At 49.5% G+C, this 20,976-nt stretch overlaps 1 protein-coding gene across 1 annotated transcript in view; it reads right to left on the bottom strand.

Moving 5' to 3' along the window:
• The window catches only part of GRIK4 (glutamate ionotropic receptor kainate type subunit 4), a 397,554-nt gene that overhangs the window by 164,515 nt on the left and 212,063 nt on the right, over positions 1-20,976 (bottom strand). Inside the window, exon 4 of the mRNA XM_079928310.1 lies at positions 6,859-7,023. Coding sequence (XP_079784436.1) covers positions 6,859-7,023 — 165 coding nt within the window. The remainder of the gene's footprint in view (positions 1-6,858; positions 7,024-20,976) is intronic.

The following is a 20,976-nucleotide window of genomic DNA, read 5'->3' as shown; positions in this document are numbered from 1 at the left end:
ACTCCTGGTCTGGACAGGAGGTGCTTATGGGAACTTCACCTTCTCTGAGTCTTCACAGGGAGGGGAAGGGTCTGGCTGTGCTGAAGATGGTGCAGAGCAGTCACTCACAGGCTCACTGGTGGCAGGCCCTCCAGGGAAGGGGCAGCTTCCGGGGTGGGGACGAGGAAACTGGGGCTTCTTTATTTACAGCGTGGCGCTCCCGGAGCCCCTGTGGTAAACAATCGGGGCCACCGGTAGCTGATATCGATGTGGAGCAGAGGCCGGGAGAGCTCAGAGTCCTTCACATAAAGACACTTCAGGGCGGGCTTCCCTGGTGGCGCAGTGGTTGAGAGTCCGCCTGCCGATGCAGGGGACGCGGGTTCGTGCCCCGTTCCGGGAAGATACCACATGCCGCGGAGCGGCTGGAGCGGCTGGGCCCGTGAGCCATGGCCACTGAGCCTGCGCGTCCGGAGCCTGTGCTCCGCAACGTGAGAGGCCCGCGTACCGCAATAAAAAAAAAAAAAGAGACACTTCAGGGTGCCGAAGCCCAGGTCTCTCTGTGTGCCTGGTCATGCTATCCTGAGTGAGGCAAACAACCGTCCCCATCAGCACCAAGAACTAACCCCTCCTTGTGCCAGAGCCTCGGGAGCAGGGTCCACTCTCAGTTCTGTGAATGGACCGGGGGCTGAATGGACTGGCCTTGCTGGCCTCAAGAGCCGAGAGGGGTGCTGTGAGGGTGCAGTGCCAGGTCTGTGCACTGTCACGCCCCACAATGGGGACCTCCCTGGTGAGCGTGCCCCAGCATATCGGAGAACTCAAAACTGCCACTGGCTGTCACAGGGATGAAATGAACAGTGTGGGGAATATAGTCAATGATAATGTATTATTTCTTTGTACGGTGACAGATGGTAACTAGACTTATCGTGGTGATCACTTTGTAATACATAGAAATATCAAATCACTATGTTACACACCAGTAAGCAACAGCGCTGTAGGTCAATTATTCTTCAAACACAAACAAACCAACTCACAGGAAAGATCAGATTCATGGTTACCAGAGGCAGAGGGTGCGGGGAGGGGGAATTGGAGGAAGCAGTCAAAAGGTACAAACTTCCATTATAAAAGGGCTCGGGATGTAACGCACAGCGTGATGAGTGTAATTAACACAGCTGTATGTTCTACATGAACGTTGCCGAGAAAGTAAATCCTAAGAGTTCTCATCACAAGGAAAACATTTTTTCTGTTTCTTTGATTTTGTATCTATAGGAGGTGATGGATGGTCACTAAGCTTACTGTGATAATAATTTCACGATATATGTAAGTCAAATATTATGCTGTACACCTTGAACTTACACAGTGCTGTATGCCGGTTGCGTCTCAATAAAACTGGAAGGAAAACAAACCCACCATTGGCTCCTCTCACCAACGGCGTATCATTCAAAGCCCTCAGCCTGGTCCCAGACCACCAAGGAAGCAGCAACACCGTGTACGGGGAGTTTACACATGCAGGCACCGGGCTGGCAGACACAATACCACCCTGGATCCCTACGATGATCCAGAGAGCGAGGAGTTACAACACTAGTTCTACTACTAAATCATACTAATAGGTGAAATTTATCACGAGTTCACCTGACTCCTGGCACCGCTCTAAGTTTTCTAAGCGCATCATCTCACGTAATCTTTCAGCAACCTCATGAAGTGAGAACTCTTATTGTTCCCATTTTACAGATGAGGAGTTTGAGGCACAGGAGATAAGCCCACAGTGCTGGCGATTAGGATCCTGACCGCTATTCTACACAGCTCTCCAGTCCTGGCCTTCACCCCGCCCCCCTCCCCGGGCAGACGCTCCCTGTTTTAGCCACACCCAGCTGTCATTGTGCCCCAAGGTATTCCGGTTTCTTTCCTTCCTCAAGCATGCTATTAAGGCTTCTGCGTGGATGCCCTCACCTGTCAAACATTCCAAGCTCTGGCCCAGCGGCCTTACCTGACCGCCTAGCTACACCTATGACCTATTTCTGACCTCATTCTGTCCTTGTCTGAGCCACTCCCTGGCAAGCCCACAGCAGAGCTACTGAGATTTATGTCACTTTTCAGATGTGTGGTCTTAGCCGCCTCCTGGGAAAGACTGCGAGCCTCAGTTTCCCCATCTGTAAAATGAGGAGGTTGGGCCAGGCCATTTCTAACCACTGTAATTCAATGCATTTCTGCGTCCCTGTTATGCATACGTGAGGTGGGAAAGGGAGGCGGGGAATGCGTGTTGAATGACTCATCACCATTCCGATGACTTTCTCCTCTGGCTTCTCACCATTTTCCCTCATGCTGACTTGGAGTCATTCTATTGAGGTGATGGAGGGATGTTAGCCTTTACTCACTAGAAGCAGCCCTGAATCAGCGGAGGTCGTGCCCACAGAGCCTTCGAGAAGCTCGGGATCCTGTGCAGGAGGGGCGGCTGGAACCTCACTCTCTGTGCCCATTCCCAGGCACTGGGGCCTCACGGGGCCCGAGAACCAGTGAGCCTCTGGGTTTCCAGGGGAAACAGTGTGGACAGCGGATAGCACGCTTGCCCTCATAGAGACAAGCCAGGGCAGAGGTGAGGGGCTGACGGGGAGGCTCCTGCTTCTAGCTCTGCAGTAAATTAAACTTCAGACTGGCTCTGGCAGCAGCAGGGATGGTGCCTCAGGGTGTCTGGGTGATAAGGGAGGGGGTGGCACTTAGTTTCGCTCTAATACGTTCGCTGTAGGAGACACAGGGATCTATAGGAACAGAGGAGGGTGATGCTGTGGGAGCCTGCTGCACGAGAAAGGCAGAGATGGAGATAAGATACTTGAGCCAGGAGGGAAGGGACGGCCATGCGGGGAGGTGACCTGATAGGTCTTGTCCAGCCCTCTTATTTCAGATCTGTGGGCTGCGCAGAGGGAGCTGGGAAGTCAAACATCAAGAAGCCTGAGGCAATGATGGTGACCAGGCAAAGAGGTAGAGGGGATTAGACGTGGGTCTGAGGAAGCTTTACGGGTGACCCTCACTTTAAATAAACCCACTATATGAAAATCCATGTGAACCAGATAAAAGCGGGGTGGTTTGCTGCTTGTATCTTTCCAGTGTCCAGGTTGCTATTAACACCCCGTGTGATACCTTCCATCTCCCAGCCTCGCTTTCAACTATCAAATGAGATGGCTGAACTCCAGCATCTTTAGTTTTACACTTCATCCTCTTTGATTCTGAAATTGCCATTGTTTCCCTTGAATGACACGCCCGTCCCAAATGTGACTCATTATTTGTGCAGAGTTTTTGAAGCTCACCTATTGCCCTATTGCCGAGAGCGGGCACAAGAGTACCCTGTAGGATTGCTACCACCTCCATTTAGATCAGAGCCTCTGCTTCACGCAACCAAGGATGTCATCACTAGGATCTCTTTTATCCCCTTGAAGTGGAGTCTCGGGGCACCGGGTGACAGGTGTGAGGTTGGGGGCATTCGTCAGGGTCCCAGAGCCACTCAAGTAGTTTTACATTAACAATGCAAATCAACCCCAGGCCACCAGCCCAGGGAAGACACAGCCACCATGAGGTGGAGCAGTAGCTGGCTCTGGGAGGCACACAAAGGCTCGGTGCTGTCGGATGCATCAACCCAGAAAACGGGGAAGAGAGGGGAATATCCAGTTATGATCGAGGCCCCACGAGGCACCTGACATTAAGACAGGCGGTGTGAGAGGAGTCCGGGAGGTAGACGGTGCTGCCAGGTAGGGATGGCTGAACTCTGGGACAGGGAGAGAGACATGATGGTAAGAGGGGGAGGAAGCCAGCCCCAAGGTGGGGAGGCGGTGGTGGGGAGAGAATAAAGCCAACAACGAAATCCATAGCTGCCACTTCCTAACTACCTGGTACGTGCACGGTGCTAAGGAACTCACCTGCACTGTCTCGTGTCCTGCTCCGAATGACCCTAGGAGGTGTTATTACCATCACCTCATTTTACAAACGAGGAAACGGAGGCACGAAATGTTTAAGCAGCCTGTCCACTGTCACACAGCTAGTAAACAGCAGAGCCAGGATTGAAACCTGGTCGGTCTGATCCTAAAATCCATGTTCCTACTCTTTACACCACAGTCTCCCCAACGTAGGGATCGCAGAGATGTTGTTCCTCCTTCATCTGGGGATCCTGCCTCCTTTTAACCTCCTTCCCCCATCCCGCCACTGACCCCCCCCCAGTCCCGCCCCATCCCGCTTCAGCTAAACGCGGTAACCCACCACCCACTCTCCCCCTTATTGTGGGAGGGAAAGAGCAAGCGGGGCTGGAAGCTTTCTATGAACTATCTGGGTGGTGTTTAAAATCCACTGTGGGAGAGCAGCTCAGGCTTTAGATGAAAAGCCTTTGGGGTAGAAGGATCCAAAAGCCCTCTTTTCTAACAAATGCTAATCACGCCTCAAACACAGCGAGATGTAAAAGCTGGACCGAGGGCCACGTGTTGGTAAAGTACTTGGTGCCTAAAAGAGGGGCCTTAGAAAGATGCTCCAAAGCTCTGTGATTTGGAATAAAGACATCAGTCTCCTTTCTTCCCCTGATTCATCCAGCTTAATATTTTAGATGTATTGACTCCACTAAGCCTGGGTCATTGGGAGAAGAAATTTACATCTGCTAATGACCCCCATCCTCAGTGGGCAATCCATGCTTTCTGTTCTGCGAAGGAAACCCTGAGGAACCAAAGAAGAAGAAGGGGAAGCTGGTTTTTCAAAGAATAGGCTACAGAACTATTTAGCCATCCGGACCCCTGTCTGCGACCTGCCCGCATGGACAAAAAAGAAACACTACAATACAGACAGGACCAGGAGATTCATGAGAAGTCATTGCTGGTATTTCTGCTTTCATTTTGAAGATCCTGAGAAATCGGAATCTTCCTTTTGTTGGACTAGAATTGAACCTCTGTGACAACTAGAATTTCTACCTGTGCCCTGCTGAATCCCCATTGCCTAGGATAGAGTACAGCAGGCACTCACTAAATATTTATTGACTGACCAAGTGAATAAATGAATGACAATTCCAGGTACCGTTTCCACCGTGCCTTCTTCTGAAGGAATCTGTGTCCATAGATCCTGCTGGCCTCAACAACCCTGTTTTGTGTGATAGAAATCCACCCTCAGTCTTTCGGAGTGGACTTTCTCCCCAAGGGTAGCTCTTAGGTCATCTGGTCAGTGCCTGTGGCTTGTGAGACAGGACCAATCAGTGGACTTTCTCCCCAAGGGTAGCTCTTAGGTCATCTGGTCAATGCCTGTGGCTTGTGGGACAGGACCAATCAGATCCTCTACCTTGTCTCCAAACCAAGAGGCACTGAGGGAAGCTGCGCACTGAAGAGAGACTGTAAGCCACCTGAGGGCAGGGACTGTGTCTATCTTGGTTTCTGCATTGTTCCCCATGCATGATATCCTGAGTCAGGCCTGCAATAGAGCCAATGCTCTATAAAAGTTTCCTGAATGGATAAACAAATTGTCAGCTGGGCCTGGATGGCCATTACGGGACATGATGAAGAAACCAGGGAAACCAAAGTAGCAGAGAGGGAAGAGCATGGATCCAACACAACAAGAGCACTAAAGACGCTGTGGGACAGACAGAGAGCCACTGCCTTCCTCCCGTGCTGCTCTCTTTGGATCCATACAATATCCTACCAATTGTACTTAAGCCAGTGTAAATGTGTTTCTTCTCTTGCAATATTAATAACCCAGACGACAGCATCGCTGGACCCACATGCAGACGACCAGATGTCTGACATGTATATTTGAGTGAGTTGTTCTTTAGTTTGGTTTGGTTTTGCCATTGAGTGTCATTAAAGGTTGAAATGGGCTAGAAAGGGAGGAGATGGGACTCCAGAGCCTTAGGGAATGGAGGCCATCATCTCTCTGGGCTGAGGGTCTCCCCCTCCTTCCCTCTGAGCTGGAGTTGTTCATTTCCAGCTTAGCTACAAGCCACCACCCCGCTAACCTGGAAGCTCATCCTGTAAAGTCATCAACGTAATACCAGCCACACACCAGAGAAGTGCAGGGGAGGTGGAGTGGATGGGACACTAGATGTGCAGGGTCATGATGCAAGTTCACGGTCCAGGAGTTGCTCAGCCATTGACTAGCTCTGGGGTTGGGCAAGTTATCCAATGTCTTTGAGCCTCAGTTTCTTTGGTAAAGTGGGAATAATAACACTTAACTCTCTGGCTGTTGGGAGAATTAAAAGCAGTGCCCAGCACATGGAGGGGCTCCGTAGGTGTGACTGCAGTGACCAACTGAGCATGAATGTAAAGCACTACAACTCACAGAGGATTTTCCTATATTGCAAGTCATTTAAATCTCACAATGACTTGCAAGATTCGCTAAGTAGACCTTAGTGTTCCCATTTTACAGATGAAGAAACTGAGGTTAAACAGAATCACTGACTTGTCCAAGGTTACCCACAGAGTGAGTGGCTGATGTCCAGCCCAAGTCTCAGCTTCTTCCCACAACACTGCCCTCAGCAAAAGAAAGCAAGACAGGAAACAGATGTGCAATGACTACGCTTCCCTGGGGCTGTGGCTGAATCTCTCCTTTCTTAATCCCATATAAGGTTTCATTCAGGGATCTGTGTTCAGAATGTCCAGGAGATGAATGAATCAATATATGAAGGAATGAATGAGTGGGTAAATGAAGGAATGAATGAATTCCCTGTCTTAATTCTACTCCACACATGATTTGCCACAAAACCTGGGATCTTGTCTAGACTAAGCCCTATAGGGCTTCCTGGTGCATGTTTCTCTTCCTCTCTTGGGAATATCTACATCACAGGCCCGGCAATGGGTGCGGCTCACAGGACCAGCCCCTCCTCTGCCAGCAAGGGAAGCAGAGGGCAGCCCTGCCCATGCTACGTACTGGTTTCTGCAGTCTCGTACTCGCTGTCTCTGAGAAGCTCAAAGATGTCCACTTCGACCTTGGCCTTGCCCAGCCTCTCGGGAGCACGGTTGATGCGGTTCTTGGCCAGGGTGATGGACAGCCGCTCCCCTCTGCTGCACTCCATGGGGTCATCCAGGATAGCAGCTGTGGGCAGGCAACCACATGGACACAGTTGGTACCCTCTACCGTTACGCGTCCTCCTACTCCAGTCTCACCCCCGTGCCGCCTTCCACCTCCACCCTGCCATCCTCAGAACTGTCCCCAAAGCAAGTTCCCTGCATGCTAAGGGTCTAGGTCTGTAGCCAGGTGTGGCGGTGAACTCTAGTGTGGCTAGTCACCTCAGGGACACTGTAATGCCACGGCAGGCCACCAGGGGCCCTCCCTGGAAGAGGTCCCCAGGCTCAGGCATCGCGATACCCTTGAACCTAGGTTTACCTGCACACATGGGCACACGTGTGCAAAGGGAGGGAGATGGCAGCAGTCCTTTGAAAATGGTATTCTGGGCATATGAGAAACTCTCCTTGAGGTGATCTAGGGTTGAAGAAGCCCAGGTTTGAGAGGGAGACCTGTGGTATCAGGAGCCGCTACAGGGCCCTGCTGAATGCCTGTTGTCCACCGATGACACATGTCACCTAGTGAGCTACATAGTTTCTATGAACTTCTGTCCTCACTGAACATGGGGAAGAGTAAGACAACCTCATGGGGCTGGTGTGAGAATTCAGTAAGACAATGTATATACGTGGCACATCATCACAATTTAATCAGTGTGACAATCAGTGTGAATGGTTGGAGTGGTGTGGTACCAATGCTGCCCAACCTCTGGAAGCAGTATTAAGGATGCGTGTTAACCTGAGTTCAAATCCCAGCCCCGCCCCGTCTTAGCTATGGGGCCTCTGTCTCCTCACTTGTAAAATGGGGAGAGAGCCTCTTCTTTGGGTTCCAGTGAAGATGACATGGGTAATGCGTGTGAAGCGCTCAGCGCAGTATCTGGTGCACAGCAAACACTCAGTAAATCTAGCCATTGGTATCATTCATTCTCTTGGTAGAGGAAGTTACACAATTGAAAATCTCTGCACAAAAACTTGTACACAGGAGTGTGGGTGAAGGGATAAATTAGGAGGTTGGGATTAACATATACACGCTGCTATATATAAAATAGATAACCAACAAGGAGCTCCTGTATAGCGCAGAGAACTATACTCATTAGTTTGTAATAACCTATAAGGGAAAAGAATCTGAAAAAGAATATATATATATATATATATATATATATATAACAGAATCGCTATGCTGTATGCTTGGAACTAACACTATATTGTAAATCAACTATACTTCAAATTAAAAAACTAAAAATAAAATGTCCTAAAAATAAAGTTACTCTGTCTAAATAATAAAAAAAAACTTGTATACAAATGTTCCAAGCAGCATTATTCATAATAGCCAAAAAGTGGGAAAACCCAAATGTCCATCTACTGATGAGTGGATGAACAAAAATGTATATCTATACAATGGAATATTACTCAGAAACAAAACGGAATAAAGTACTGATGTATGCCACAACATGGATGAACCTTGAAAACGTTATGCTCAGTGGAAGAAGCCAGACACAAAAGGTCATGTGTTGAAAGACAGCATTTATATGAAATGTCCGGAATAGGCAAATAGAGACAGAAAGTAGATTAGCTGTTGCCCAGTGGCAGTGGTGGTGGTGAGGAAGCTGGGGAGAAATGGAGAGTGACCACTAATGCACATAGTGTTTTGGGGGGATGACAAAAATGTCCTAAAATTGATCACGGAGATGGCTGCACAACTCTGTGAATATACTAAAAAATGCTGAATTGTCTACTTTAAACGGGTGAATTGTGTGTTATATGAATTATATCTCAATAAAGCTGCTACAAAAATAAAGATCAAGCTTATCTTGCAGAGCTTGAAGCCGCAGAAGAGCAACACAGAGAATCAGACCGAATAGATTTCACTGACACGTGGCCCTTGAATCTCTGTGGCTGGTATGGACAGAGACCCAGTTTCTATGCCATCTTTTCTGTATAAGGTTCCCGTATCTCCTGTGACCCATTTTCCAAACCAAAACCAGGACACAGAATATGACAAAGCACTTTTTTTCTGATTTGTGGATTTATTTATAGGCATAGCCTTACTGAACAATAGAAATTAGATTTCATTTACACGGGTTGGCCATACGTGGGGCCACAGAGGTACATCCCAAGAACTAGGCGATAAAGTAGGCTTCTGCGAGTCAAGTAGCAAAGTCCATGCACACCTGATAGGATTAGCCCCCTGAGGGAATGGACAAAGGACCGGTAAATGTATGACTGAAGAGCCCAGAGACACCTAAAATTCCTACCCAGGTCACCTTAGGGAAGCAAGACCAGAATGAGATTATTACTTAGGAAGCAGAAATGTGAACAATGACACTGTGCTGTCCCAGGAAAGGAAGACTTTGGGAATAGAAGGGAAGTGGGGCAGCCCAGAGGAGCGATTCTCAAACGGTGTTCCTTGGAGGGCCCCTGGGTTCCTTCAAGAAGCAGAGGGGAAGGCTGAAGGGAGGTCTCTAGCCCCCCACCAATTTCAACCAGCACAACTCCACATCCATCAGTTTTAGATATCGGAGTTCTCCAAAAGACATGTTGTGGAGAAAAGAAATGTTTCACTGTTAAAAATATAATAGAAACCATTAACCCAGCCCTGGAGCATAGAAAAGAGACATCGAAAGTGTCAGGAGTTGGCAGTGCCGTCCTGCATGAGTCACAGGAGAGAGGCACCGGGTCCATGGGATACTAGCCTCATGTTAATAGGTACACATTTATCCAGCGACAACGGCAGGGTAAGTCCTAGCGGACTTACCTAGTCTCACTGTCTGCAACAACTCTGTGAGATAAGGGTGTTATCTGTGTCATCCTCACTTGGAGTGAGAAAACAGAGGTCACAGAGGTCAAGTGGCCCGCCCTCGTTCACAGGGCTGGTGAGTGTAGAGGAGGGAGGGGATCCCAGGTCAGTTTCATATGGACCCTGCATTCTTAACCACAGGTCATATTCCTTCTAATGAAATTCATATTCCCAGGGGTTTGCTGCTGAGAAGGGCGTAGGCTAGGTAGGTGTGTCTTAGGCAGCTCACACTGCTATAAGAAAACACCATAGGGGCTTCCCTGGTGGCGCAGTGGTTCAGAGTCCGCCTGCCAATGCAGGGGACGCGGGTTTGTGCCCCGGTCCGGGAAGATCCCACATGCCGCGGAGCGGCTGGGTCCTTGAGCCATGGCCGCTGAGCCTGTGTGTCCGGAGCCTGTGCTCCGCAACGGGAGAGGCCACAACAGTGAGAGGCCCGCGTACCACAAAAAGAAAAAAAAAAAAAGAAAACTCCATAGAGTGGGTGGTATTTATTTCTCACGGTTCTGGAGGCTGGGGAGTAGGAGATCACGGTGCCAGCATAATTGGGTTCCAGGGAGGTCCTGCCTCCTGGTTTGCAGATGGCTGTCTTCTCCCGATGTCCTCACACGGCAGAGAGAGGGAGATCAAGCTCTCTGGTCACTTTGAAAAGGGCACTGGGGTCTCACCTTCAGGACCTCTCCTAAACTCAATCACCTCCCAAAGTGGGGAGGGATAAATTGGAAGTTTGGGATTAGCAGATACAAATGACTTTCTATAAAATAGGTAAACTACAAGGTCCTACTGCATGTATAGCACGGTGAACTATACTCACTATCTTGTAATAAACCATAATGGAAATAAATATATATAAAACTGAATCACTTCGCTGTACACCAGAAATTAACACAACATTGTAAACCAACTATACTTCAATTAAAAAAAAAACTGGTGTGTGCTATGGACTGAATTATGTTCCCCCAAATTCCTTTGTCAAAGCTCTAATGTGTGCGTTTAGAGAGATAGGACCTTTAAGAGGTAAGTAAGGTTAAATGAGGTTGTAAGTGTTGGGCTCTGATCGCTTGGGATTGGCATCCTTAGAAGAGACAACAGAGAAGGTTCCCTCCCACTTTCTTCCACCCCCAAGGCAGGAAGCAGGCTGTCACCAGGAACTGACCCTGCAGCACATTGACAGCAGACTTTTAGCCTCCAGAACTTGAGAAATAGATGCCCCTTGTTGAAGCCACCCAGCCTGTGGTATTTTATTATGACAGCCCAAGCTGACAAAGACAATGTGCTAATTAATATAAACCCTCACATGCAGGACGCCAGCCAGCCACGTGACACCACACAGTGAACTCACAGAGCGTCACCAGACATACTTTGAGACAGAGGGATCATGGCCGGGGGTGGGGAGAGGGGGATGGCAGGGAAGAGAGAATGTGGGAATGATACACTAAGAGGCACATGAGGTCCCCTCGGTGCTCAGCACTCAGGACTCTGCCTTCAGAGGTACCTGGCAGGTGCTCACCAACTCACTAAGATCCACAGTCCCGCCCTCCCTCCCTTGCCAGCCCCCGTGCCATTCTGGGCACCACTTTTTCATTAGGTTTTAGGTTTTAGACACTAATTAATTTCTGGCTGGGAACAGCCTCAGCTGGGTGGTTGGCTGGCATCAAGCATACTGGCATCAGAATTATTAGGATGACCACCGGAGCCAGACTCCAGGGCTGGGGCAGCAAGGATGAGGCTCAGGCCTTCTAGGGACACCTGAGGAGCATGTCCGCAGCAGGCATTACGGAGCAGCGTCCCTGCTGTCCAGCGCTCACCTGCAGGGCCCGGGGGTGAAGGAGAGCAGCTGGCACAGGACTGAATGTGTGACCGCTGCCCCTAACCTTCAGCTCCAGGCCTGGCTGTCGGGCTGGGCCAGGATGCTGAGTCCCCAGCCGCTGCCTAAGGAGGAGCCACGTCATCTGGCACATCCTCCACCCCTGCAGCCACAGTGAGGCTGATCGGGGCCGGGGGTGATCTGCCTCTGCAGCAAAGGCCAGGCTGAGACGGGGAGACGTGTTTAGGGACCAGGGTCTGCCCCCTTGCCAGCCATGGGGACTCTGCAATGACTCTTCAAACCCACATGGACTCATGACTCCTTCCCGCCCAGGGAGCCACGAGCCCTCACATTTCCCTTGGCCTTTCTCCCCGCGAGCCAAGTGCTTTACCCTCTGCTGGGACGTCTCTGAGTTCTAAGGCTCGTGCCAAGGGAAGGGCGGCCTGCTGACTCTGCCCACCTCCACCCAAGCGTCCCTCCATGTTCTGGGCCCACGCCTGTCTCTACTCTGGAGAGGACGCCTCCCCCAGGGCTGGCAGGCTGGGGCTGCCCACTGGGGTGCTTTCTTACTCACCCCTAGTGGTCCTGGCCATGACCACCCAGGGGAGGATGTGTGATCACTGACCCGCTCAGACCCCTTAAGCCTCCCCGTGGTCTGAAGGGTTGGTCCCAATCGAGCCTCCAGGATGGCATCAGGCCCTCCACACCTTTCTACCTGCGGCACACCTTCCATCCCCCTAGGGACAGTGCCTCTGAGCTAGGACCTGGGCTGACAGGTTATGTTCCCTCCTCTATGCCTCTGCGGACACTGGCCCTGCCTCTTATTCCCCCTCTCCCTACAAGACCCACCTCAGACCACCTCTTCCAAGAAGTCTCCCCTGACTCCCCAGGCCAGTGCTCTCCTTGGATTTCCACGCACTGCCTTGGAAGGGTATTTACCTTTCCATTTCCAGGTGAGTTTCCTCATCTAGCTTGTACCTTAAAAGCCCAGAGCAATCCCTCCTTCCTTTGAAACTCCCCAGATTCCGCATCCCACATCAATTCCCCCTTCTTAGTACACTCACAGGAACTTCTCTGTACTTGTCCTCAGACAGTAACCACTTCTGACTTTCTATTATTTATTATGCCCATTTGTCCATCTTTTCTCCCCTAGACAGCTGCCTCCTGAGGGCGAGGGCCATGCCTTATTCATCTCTGCAACTGTGCAATCCCAGATACATACGCACTGAGCCCTTAATGAATGGTATTGAGTGAATAAATAATGTAAGGCCACTGTATTCTCATGCCCTACAGCCAGGAGCAGACACTGTGCCTGGTGCAGTAGGCATTAGACTAGGCGTGGACTGGGGACAGTTCCTATGCCCAGGCCTGCAGGGCAGAGGACCTGGGCGGACCCCTCCTTCCCAGGTTTGGGGCTTTCCTGCTCTCTGCTCACCTGTGTCCAAGGGGCTTGCCTTCCCTCCACAATTTCTCAGCAGCCCATAAGTGACCCCTCTGATGGAAAATCAGCCTCCTTAATCCCTTGGTCCTTCCAGAGTCCCACTGCTGAAGATTTCGAAGCACTTCGATAACTCTTACCTCTTTAAGGGCAGGAGTAAAGAGGTTTCACTGGAGAGTCTTATAGGCAGTATCTATAACGCGCCTACAGCTGTCAGAGCCCTGTGCCAACAAGAAGAGGAGGCGATGTGAGCCTCCAGGGAATCCGTCGGCTTTGCTCCCAAGCCAAGCCCCGGGCTGCTGGCTCCCTGGGGCCCCAGCCCCTCACCATCACTCATCGGGCATCTCACTCACCTGTGTCCTCCCAGTGCCCCTCGTTTCACCCCTGTTGGTCCCAGTCATCTTGCCGGAGGCAACCGCACCACTGTGCAGGCTGCTCCCACCGCAAACTCACACCCTCCCCCTCACCTGGGGGCCACACGCATCATATCCTTGTCCTCTGACATTACAGCGTATCTGTTTGCTGGGGCTGCCACAACAGCACCATGGACGGGGCGGCTTAAACAACGGAAATTGATTTCCTCCCAGTTCTGGAGGCTACAGGTTCAAGACCAAGGTGTCGGCAGGTTTGGTTTTATTCTGAGGCCTCTCTCCTTGGCTTGCAGATGGCCGTCTTCTCCTGGTGTCTTCACAAGGTCTTTCCACTGTGCCATGTCTGTGTCCTAATCTCCTCTGCTTAGAAAGATATCGGTCATGTTCGCTTATGGCCCACTCATACAACCTCACTTTAACTTAATTACCTCTTTAGAGACCCTACTTCCAAATACAGTCACATCCTGAGGTCCTGGGTGTTGGGATGCTAACAGATGAATCTGGGTGGGGAGGGACGGTGTACAATTCAGGCCACACCATGGACCTTCACCTCTAGCCACCGCCTGCTCTCACCTCCCCACTCAGCCCACGGGCTGGCTAAACCAAGGCCGCTCTCGGTGAACTGCCTCAGCTTTGTGCCCCGACCTCTTTCCACTGGGCTCAGATGAGGGGGGTCCTGTGAGAGGAGGTCCCCAGGCCTGGCTCTCTGCCTCACCACGCCTCCCTGCTCTCCTTTATGTTCAGTGTCTGTCCCAGACCCACTCATTCCCCTCCACTAAAACATGGCCAGAGCCTTCCCCTCCCATCGGGACCCTCCACTGACCACACGGACCAAGCATGTCCCTCCGGCCCTCCCTTTACCCCACCTGCAACTCGGGTCAGGCTTCTCCAGGGATGGATCAACGTTTTCTAACGCTACCTCATCCCACCCTGGACTCTCCCTCTGTCCCCACCACCCACTCAAACTGTACTCGCAAGGCAAATAACCTTCAATAGCCCTTTTTTTTTTTTTTCTTTTTCCGGTACGCAGGCCTCTCACTGTTGTGGCCTCTCCCGCTGCGGAGCACAGGCTCCAGACGTGCAGGCTCAGCGGCCATGGCTCACAGGCCCAGCCGCTCCGCGGCATGTGGGATCCTCCCGGACCGGGGCACGAACCCGTGTCCCCTGCATGGGCAGGCGGACTCTCAACCACTGCGCCATCAGGGAAGCCCCCAATAGCCCATTTTTGCAAAACTGGTGGACACATTTGATTCCTTGTCTTATTACGTCCCGAGCTGGCATGACTGTTTGTATCGGCCACGTGCTGTTCAAAGAACATCGTGTGTATCACCTCATTTAATCCTCACGCAACCCTACAGTTTACTGTCCCATTTTATAGGTGAGAACATGGAGAAAGAGGCCTGTTAAGCAACTTGCCCAAGATCACCCAGCTCTTAACGGCAGCCTTGGTCCAGCCCATGAGCCACTAGACCACGTCATCAGGTCGCCTCCCGGGTTCTCTTTGCATCTGAGGGTCCCCGGTGCTCTTTTGTGCCTGGGACCCTCAGCTTCTGTGGCTTCCATGGCACGACACCCCTGGGACTTTCCTCCTACTTCTCTGCCCATTCTCTCAAGGTACACTTCTCCTGCCTGACCTTTAAATACCGGGGAACCCCAAGGGGCTGTGCAGAGCCCTCTTCTCACCTGACTCCCAGGGGCTTCCTAAATGACCTCGCTCACAGCCACCTCCATGGGGGTACTTGACTTATGTCCACCTGCCTGATGATCCCTCCATGCAAATGTCTGACGAGGATCCCAAATTTAGCAAAACCCAGACTAAACCCACCCTCTTCTCTCCTGTATTCTCCCTGATATATTCCTGAGTTTAGTTAACACAGCACCAGCTACCCAGGCATCATGGCCTCACCCCAATTCCTCACCTCCTGGTTGCTTCTGATTTTCCCTCCTCAAGATTTCTCAAATCACTCCTTTCTCTCTGGTCTCAATACTGCTGTTCTAGTTCAGTCCTTTCATTTCAGCGATTTCACTGCAACCTCATAACTCTCACTTTTTACTTTTAATGTTTTGATTTTTATTTATTTGTTTTTATTGAAGTACAGTTGTTTTACAGTGTCACCAGAGTTTTAACCACCACCCAGCACTCCACAATCACTCCCACACACAGCTGCCAGAGTGATCCCTTTAAGGTACAAACCCTCGCTTTTAGCTTCCAATCTCCAAATAAATGAATTACTTGATATGGCAGACAAGAGCTGGCTCTAGCTTTTGAATCTTATATTCTGCTTCTCTGCTCATCTGTCTCCAGCTTCTAGAAATACTGAACCACCTAACTCCTATAGTACCATCTAAGGTGCGCGCGCGCGCACACACACACACACACACACACACACACACACACACACACACACGGTGCTGCTGTGTGCCAAATACTTTAGCTTAATCTCCTCCCTCTGCGTCCTCACCTTTGCCCACTCACCACTCCTACTCAGAATGAATCCTCAGCTCAGACCTCCCCTCCTTCCGGAAGCCTCCTCTGAACACAAAGGTTGATCAAGTGTCCCAACTATGTATATTCATAGAATCCCATGCATCTTACTCTCTAATTATCGGTTTAGTCTTTCACTTTCACGCTTTCATTTTTTCTGTCCCCAGTGCCTGGCGCCTCACCTGATAACACTTTATCAGCGTTAGAGCCAAATTTGTTTTGGCTTTTGAGGAATTATATGCTGACTTCTATTCTTCCATCAAAATTACTAGTCTGATCCACACATATATGGACAACTTACTTTGACAACAAAGGTGCAGTGAGAAAAATGGGCTTTTCAACAAATGATGCTGGAACAACTAGATATCCATGTGTTTTAAAAAAGCTTCAAACCCCGTCTTATGCGATATACAGAATAAACTCTGTCTCACACTATATACAAAAATTAATGCAAAATGGATCATAGACCTAGAATTATAAAACTTCTAGAAGAAAATCTTTGTGACCTTGAGTGAGAAAAAGATTTCTTAGATGTGATGACACCAGAAGCAACACGCATGAAATTAAAAATTGACAAACTGGACTTCGTCAAAATGTTAAATGTCTGCTCTTCAAAGACACTGTTAGTGGAATGAAAAGATAAGCCACAGACTGAGAGAAAATATTACATGCAAAGCATATACCTGAAAAAGACTTGTATCCAGAATATACAAAGAGCTCTCAAGACTCAACAATAAGAAATCAAACAACCCAATTTTTGAAATCAAATCAAAAGATTTGAACAGATGCTTCAACAAAGAGGTTATATAGGCAGCAAGTAATCTGTGAAACATACTCAACAGCATTAATCATTGGGGAAATACAAAGTAAAACCCTAATGGGATATTGTCAGAAACCCATTAGCATAGCTAACACTTCAAAGCTCAACCACACCACCTCGGTGAGGAGGAACTGGACCTCTCATATGCTACTGATGGGGCTGTAAATGGGGTATGACCACTCAGAAAACCATCTGTCAGTTTCTTGAGAAGTTCAACATACATCTGCTGTATAATTCAGCCATTCCACTCCCAGGTAGGTATCCAAAAGAAAAGAAAGCACGTGTCTACACAAAAATATGTAGACAAATGTTTATAATTACTTGATCCAGAGCAGTCAAAGACTGGAAACACCATCAACAGGTGAATGAATAAACAAACTGTGCTCTCTCCATACAATGAAATACTAGAATGAAAGAAGCCAGACAACAAAGACAACATACTGTATGTTTCCATTTTTATATATTTCTAGAAAATACAAACTAATCTGTAGTGCAGGAAGTAGATCTGTAGTGCAGGAAGCAGATGCCTGGGGCTGGGGCTGGGGCAGGAAGGAGCAGGCTGAGGAATGAAAACGTGACACCAGGAAACTCTTTTTGGGCGATGAAAATATTCTCTATCTTGGTTGCGGTAATGGTATTTACAGGTGTACGCACGGCAAAACTTATCAAATTTTACACTTCAAACTACATGCAGTTTATTGTCTATAAGTTATACCTCAGTTTTTTTAAACATCTTTATTGGAGTATAATTGCTTTACAATGGTGTGTTAGTTTCTGCTTTATAACAAAGTGAATCAGCTATATATATACATATATCCCTATATCTCCTCCCTTTTGCGTCTCCCTCCCACCCTCCCTATCCCACGCCTCTAGGGGGTCACAAAGCACCGAGCTGATCTCCCTGTGCTATGCAGCTGCTTCCCACTAGCTATCTATTTTACATTTGGTAGTGTATATATGTCCATGCCACTCTCTCACTTCATCCCAGCTTACCCTTCCCCCTCCCCATGTCCTCAAGTCCATTCTCGAGTAGGTCTGCGTCTTTATTCCTGTCCTGCCTCTAGGTTCTTCAGACCATTTTTCTTTTTAATTCCATATATACGTGTTAGCATACGGTATTTGTTTTTCTCTTTCTGACTTACTTCACTCTGTATGACAGACTCTAGGTCCATCCACCTCACTACAAACAACTCAGTTTTGTTCCTTTTTATGGCTGAGTAATATTCCATTGTATATATGTGCCACATCTTCTTTGTTACCTCAATTTTTAAAACATGCTTTTATGAGAAAAACATTACTAATCCTCTGGCTCCTTCCTACCTTCTCCATCCCCTCCCCCTCCCCCTCAGCTAATGAAGCATCTTAAACTCTGTGGTCTACACTTACTGCCTCCAATTCCTCTGCATCTTCTCTATCCTGAGCCTCCACCACCTCTGGATTCACCCTCAGAAATCACCAAGGTCCTCCTTCCTTAGTTTTCAGAGTTTTGAAGCTCTCTGAAGCATTTGTGACTGGAACCTTTTTCTTGGCGTCATCTTTTGACATCCGTGATATGACACTATTTTGATTTTCATTCTGAGCACCTTCACCCCAACCCCCTTCCCTAGCTTTCTTCCCTTCTATATAACCCTAGTTGTCTGTGTTCTCCAGATCTCACACTCTGGATTTAGTCCTCAGTTCATTTTCTCTTCATGTGCATTTTCTCCCCTTGAAGAATTGATTAATTCTCAACTATCAGCTTTATGCAGATAACCCCAGAATCTCTGTCTCCAAGCTCGGTTTCTCATCTACACATTAGCCTCCTGTTTCTGGCTGCTAAAGGAAAACATCCCCTTGGAGATCCTTCCAAACTCCATGTCCCAAATGTAACCCTTTATTTTTCATAGAATGGTGGGGGGTCTCTCTGACTTCCCCATTGCAATTAATAGCAGCAGTTTCCCACACATCATCCATGTCAGAGCTGTCTTGCACGCCCCCCATCCTTCAGCCACTCTACCTGCTCAGTCACTAAGGACCGCTAAGGGATTTGCTTCCCATCCACTGCTTTCTTTCTGTCCCCACTGCCGCCATCCCGCCTCTCTCCTGCGATTCCCCTAACTTGTTGCCTGCCTCCAGTCTCTCCCGCACTCATCCAGCTACTCCACACTGCAGATTCACCTGCCTGGCCCCTAACCCCTGCACAATCTGGTCCCCACTTGCCTTTCCAGGCTCACATTCTACTAAATTCTTCGACCACCTAGTTAACACCTAGGCAGTCCTTGCTGTCACTCTGCCCTGTGTCTTTTCTCCGGGTGGTCTCTTCTTCCTGGAAAGCTCTTAGCTTTTCTTTATCCACATCTAAATCCTACGTAAATGATGCCCCACTCTCCTGCCCACTCCCACCCTGCCCCTGGCAAGCGCTGGACTGCTCTAGCCCGGCTGATCTTGCCCTCTTCAAATCCCCCAAAGTGCGTATTATCAGCGTCATTCATTAAGCACGTAATCTGTGCTTTGTAACTGATATAAGTCATTCATCCAATCATCCCTTGATTAATTCATCAAACACCTATTAAATGCCTATCTTAAGCAAGGTACTAGGTATATAGAAAAGGATAAGATATGACCATAAACGCAAGTGGCCACAACCCAATATGGTATGTGATTGACAAAATCATACTACACTCCAGCCATGAGCCACTCAGGTGCTCACTGTGCTGGGGACTCACAGACAACTAAGACCAGGTCCTTGACTCTCCAACCTTTGGCCCCTCCTGGGAGTTGGCAGGGGTGCTGGGAGAGACAGACTGTTACTATATAATGAAGTCAGTGGTTCCATAGAGAGAATCACAGATGTCTAAGGAAGTACAGTTAAAGGAAAACCAACCTCTTCCGGGTGACGGAGGGAGGTTTTAGGGAAGGCCTCATGCATTTCTCCAACACACACATGGTGAGACCTACTAACTACCAGGCACTGTGCCAGGTTCACAGAAGACGCAACCTTGAAGGAGGCACGTGAGTTTCCCTGGAGAGGCAGGGCAACCAAGTGTGTTCCCGCGTGGGGAGCCCCCAAAGGCATGAGGAAGCCTGGGTTGACGGGTTCAGCTGGCATGAGGGGCCCGAGCCCCTGGCAGGGGAGGCTGGACAGGAGGACAGGAGCCTGAGCATGAAGGACCTTGTGTGTCACGCCAGGGAATTGAGGGAAAACAACAGGAGGATTTTCCACAGACAATGACGTCATATTTGCATTTTAGGGTTATCACTCTCACTTCGTAGTAGATATACGGGCGAGAGTTCATGAAATGGGAGCTGGGAAGATCAGTTTGGGGGTGACGTTAGTAGCCCAGGAAAGAGAAATGAGGCAGGTACTGAGGGGCAGGACGATGAGGGTCAAAGACGTGGGGCAGATTCAAGCGAGATTCGGGAGGTGGAATCAAGAGGGGCCGCTGGGAGGAGATAAGAAGGGCTCTGGCTTCACGTATCGTTTGGATGGTGACATCGCTGACTCAGATGAAGAGTAAGGGGAGAGGAAGGCTGTTCTCTTTTGTTTCTGGAAAAGGGTAGAATGATGAGTTTGGGGTGGTATTCATTAAGTTCGGGGTACTCTTGAGCAGCAAAGTTGCTGGTCTGGCTTTCCCGAGAACCGTCCAGGCTGGAGACACAGTCCTGGGAGACCTCGGGGTTAGGGTGGTGATACCAATTTGGATTCGGCATAAGGTGAAGAGTAAGGAGAGGACAGGGACAGGGCTAGGACCAAGGGGCTCAACATCTGGGGAGAGTGTGGAGGAAGAGAAGCTGATGCAAGAGACACAGTCGTCAGTGGTTGGGATGGAGGAGGGAAGGAGGATGGACGTCAAGTAGAATAAGCACTAAAAATTTTCCATGAGATCTGGCAATCAGGAGGTCACTGGCGATACCAGCAAGAGCTGTTCCCATGTAGAGGTGGGGGCAGTATTTAGGTGGCCACAGGTGAGAAGTCGCTGAGAAGTGACTGGAGTCAAGCAGCTCGTCTTCAAGAAAAGGAGAGCGATCAGGGCAAGAGGTGGCGTGAATCACATTGCCCAAGGGAGGGTCTTTAATTCACATGAGAGGAGCTCAGAAGAAGGCCCCTAAGGGGAGGGAGAAGCTGATGATGTCAGAAGAAAGGGGCCACTTTCTGAAGCAAGTCCTGCAAAAGGCTGGTCAACAAAGAGCCTGAGCACAGGTTACAGGTTCACCTGGGCTGGGGGCGGGGGCAGCGGGGAAGGGGGAAGGAGGCGGGGCCGACAGTGCTCACTGTGCCCCTGGTGCCCTCTC

Source organism: Stenella coeruleoalba, assembly GCF_951394435.1.
Source record: "Stenella coeruleoalba genome assembly, chromosome: 8".
Lineage (NCBI taxonomy): Eukaryota > Metazoa > Chordata > Mammalia > Artiodactyla > Delphinidae > Stenella > Stenella coeruleoalba.
Note: the sequence above shows the minus strand (reverse complement) of the source record. Positions and strands in the feature narration are given on the sequence as shown.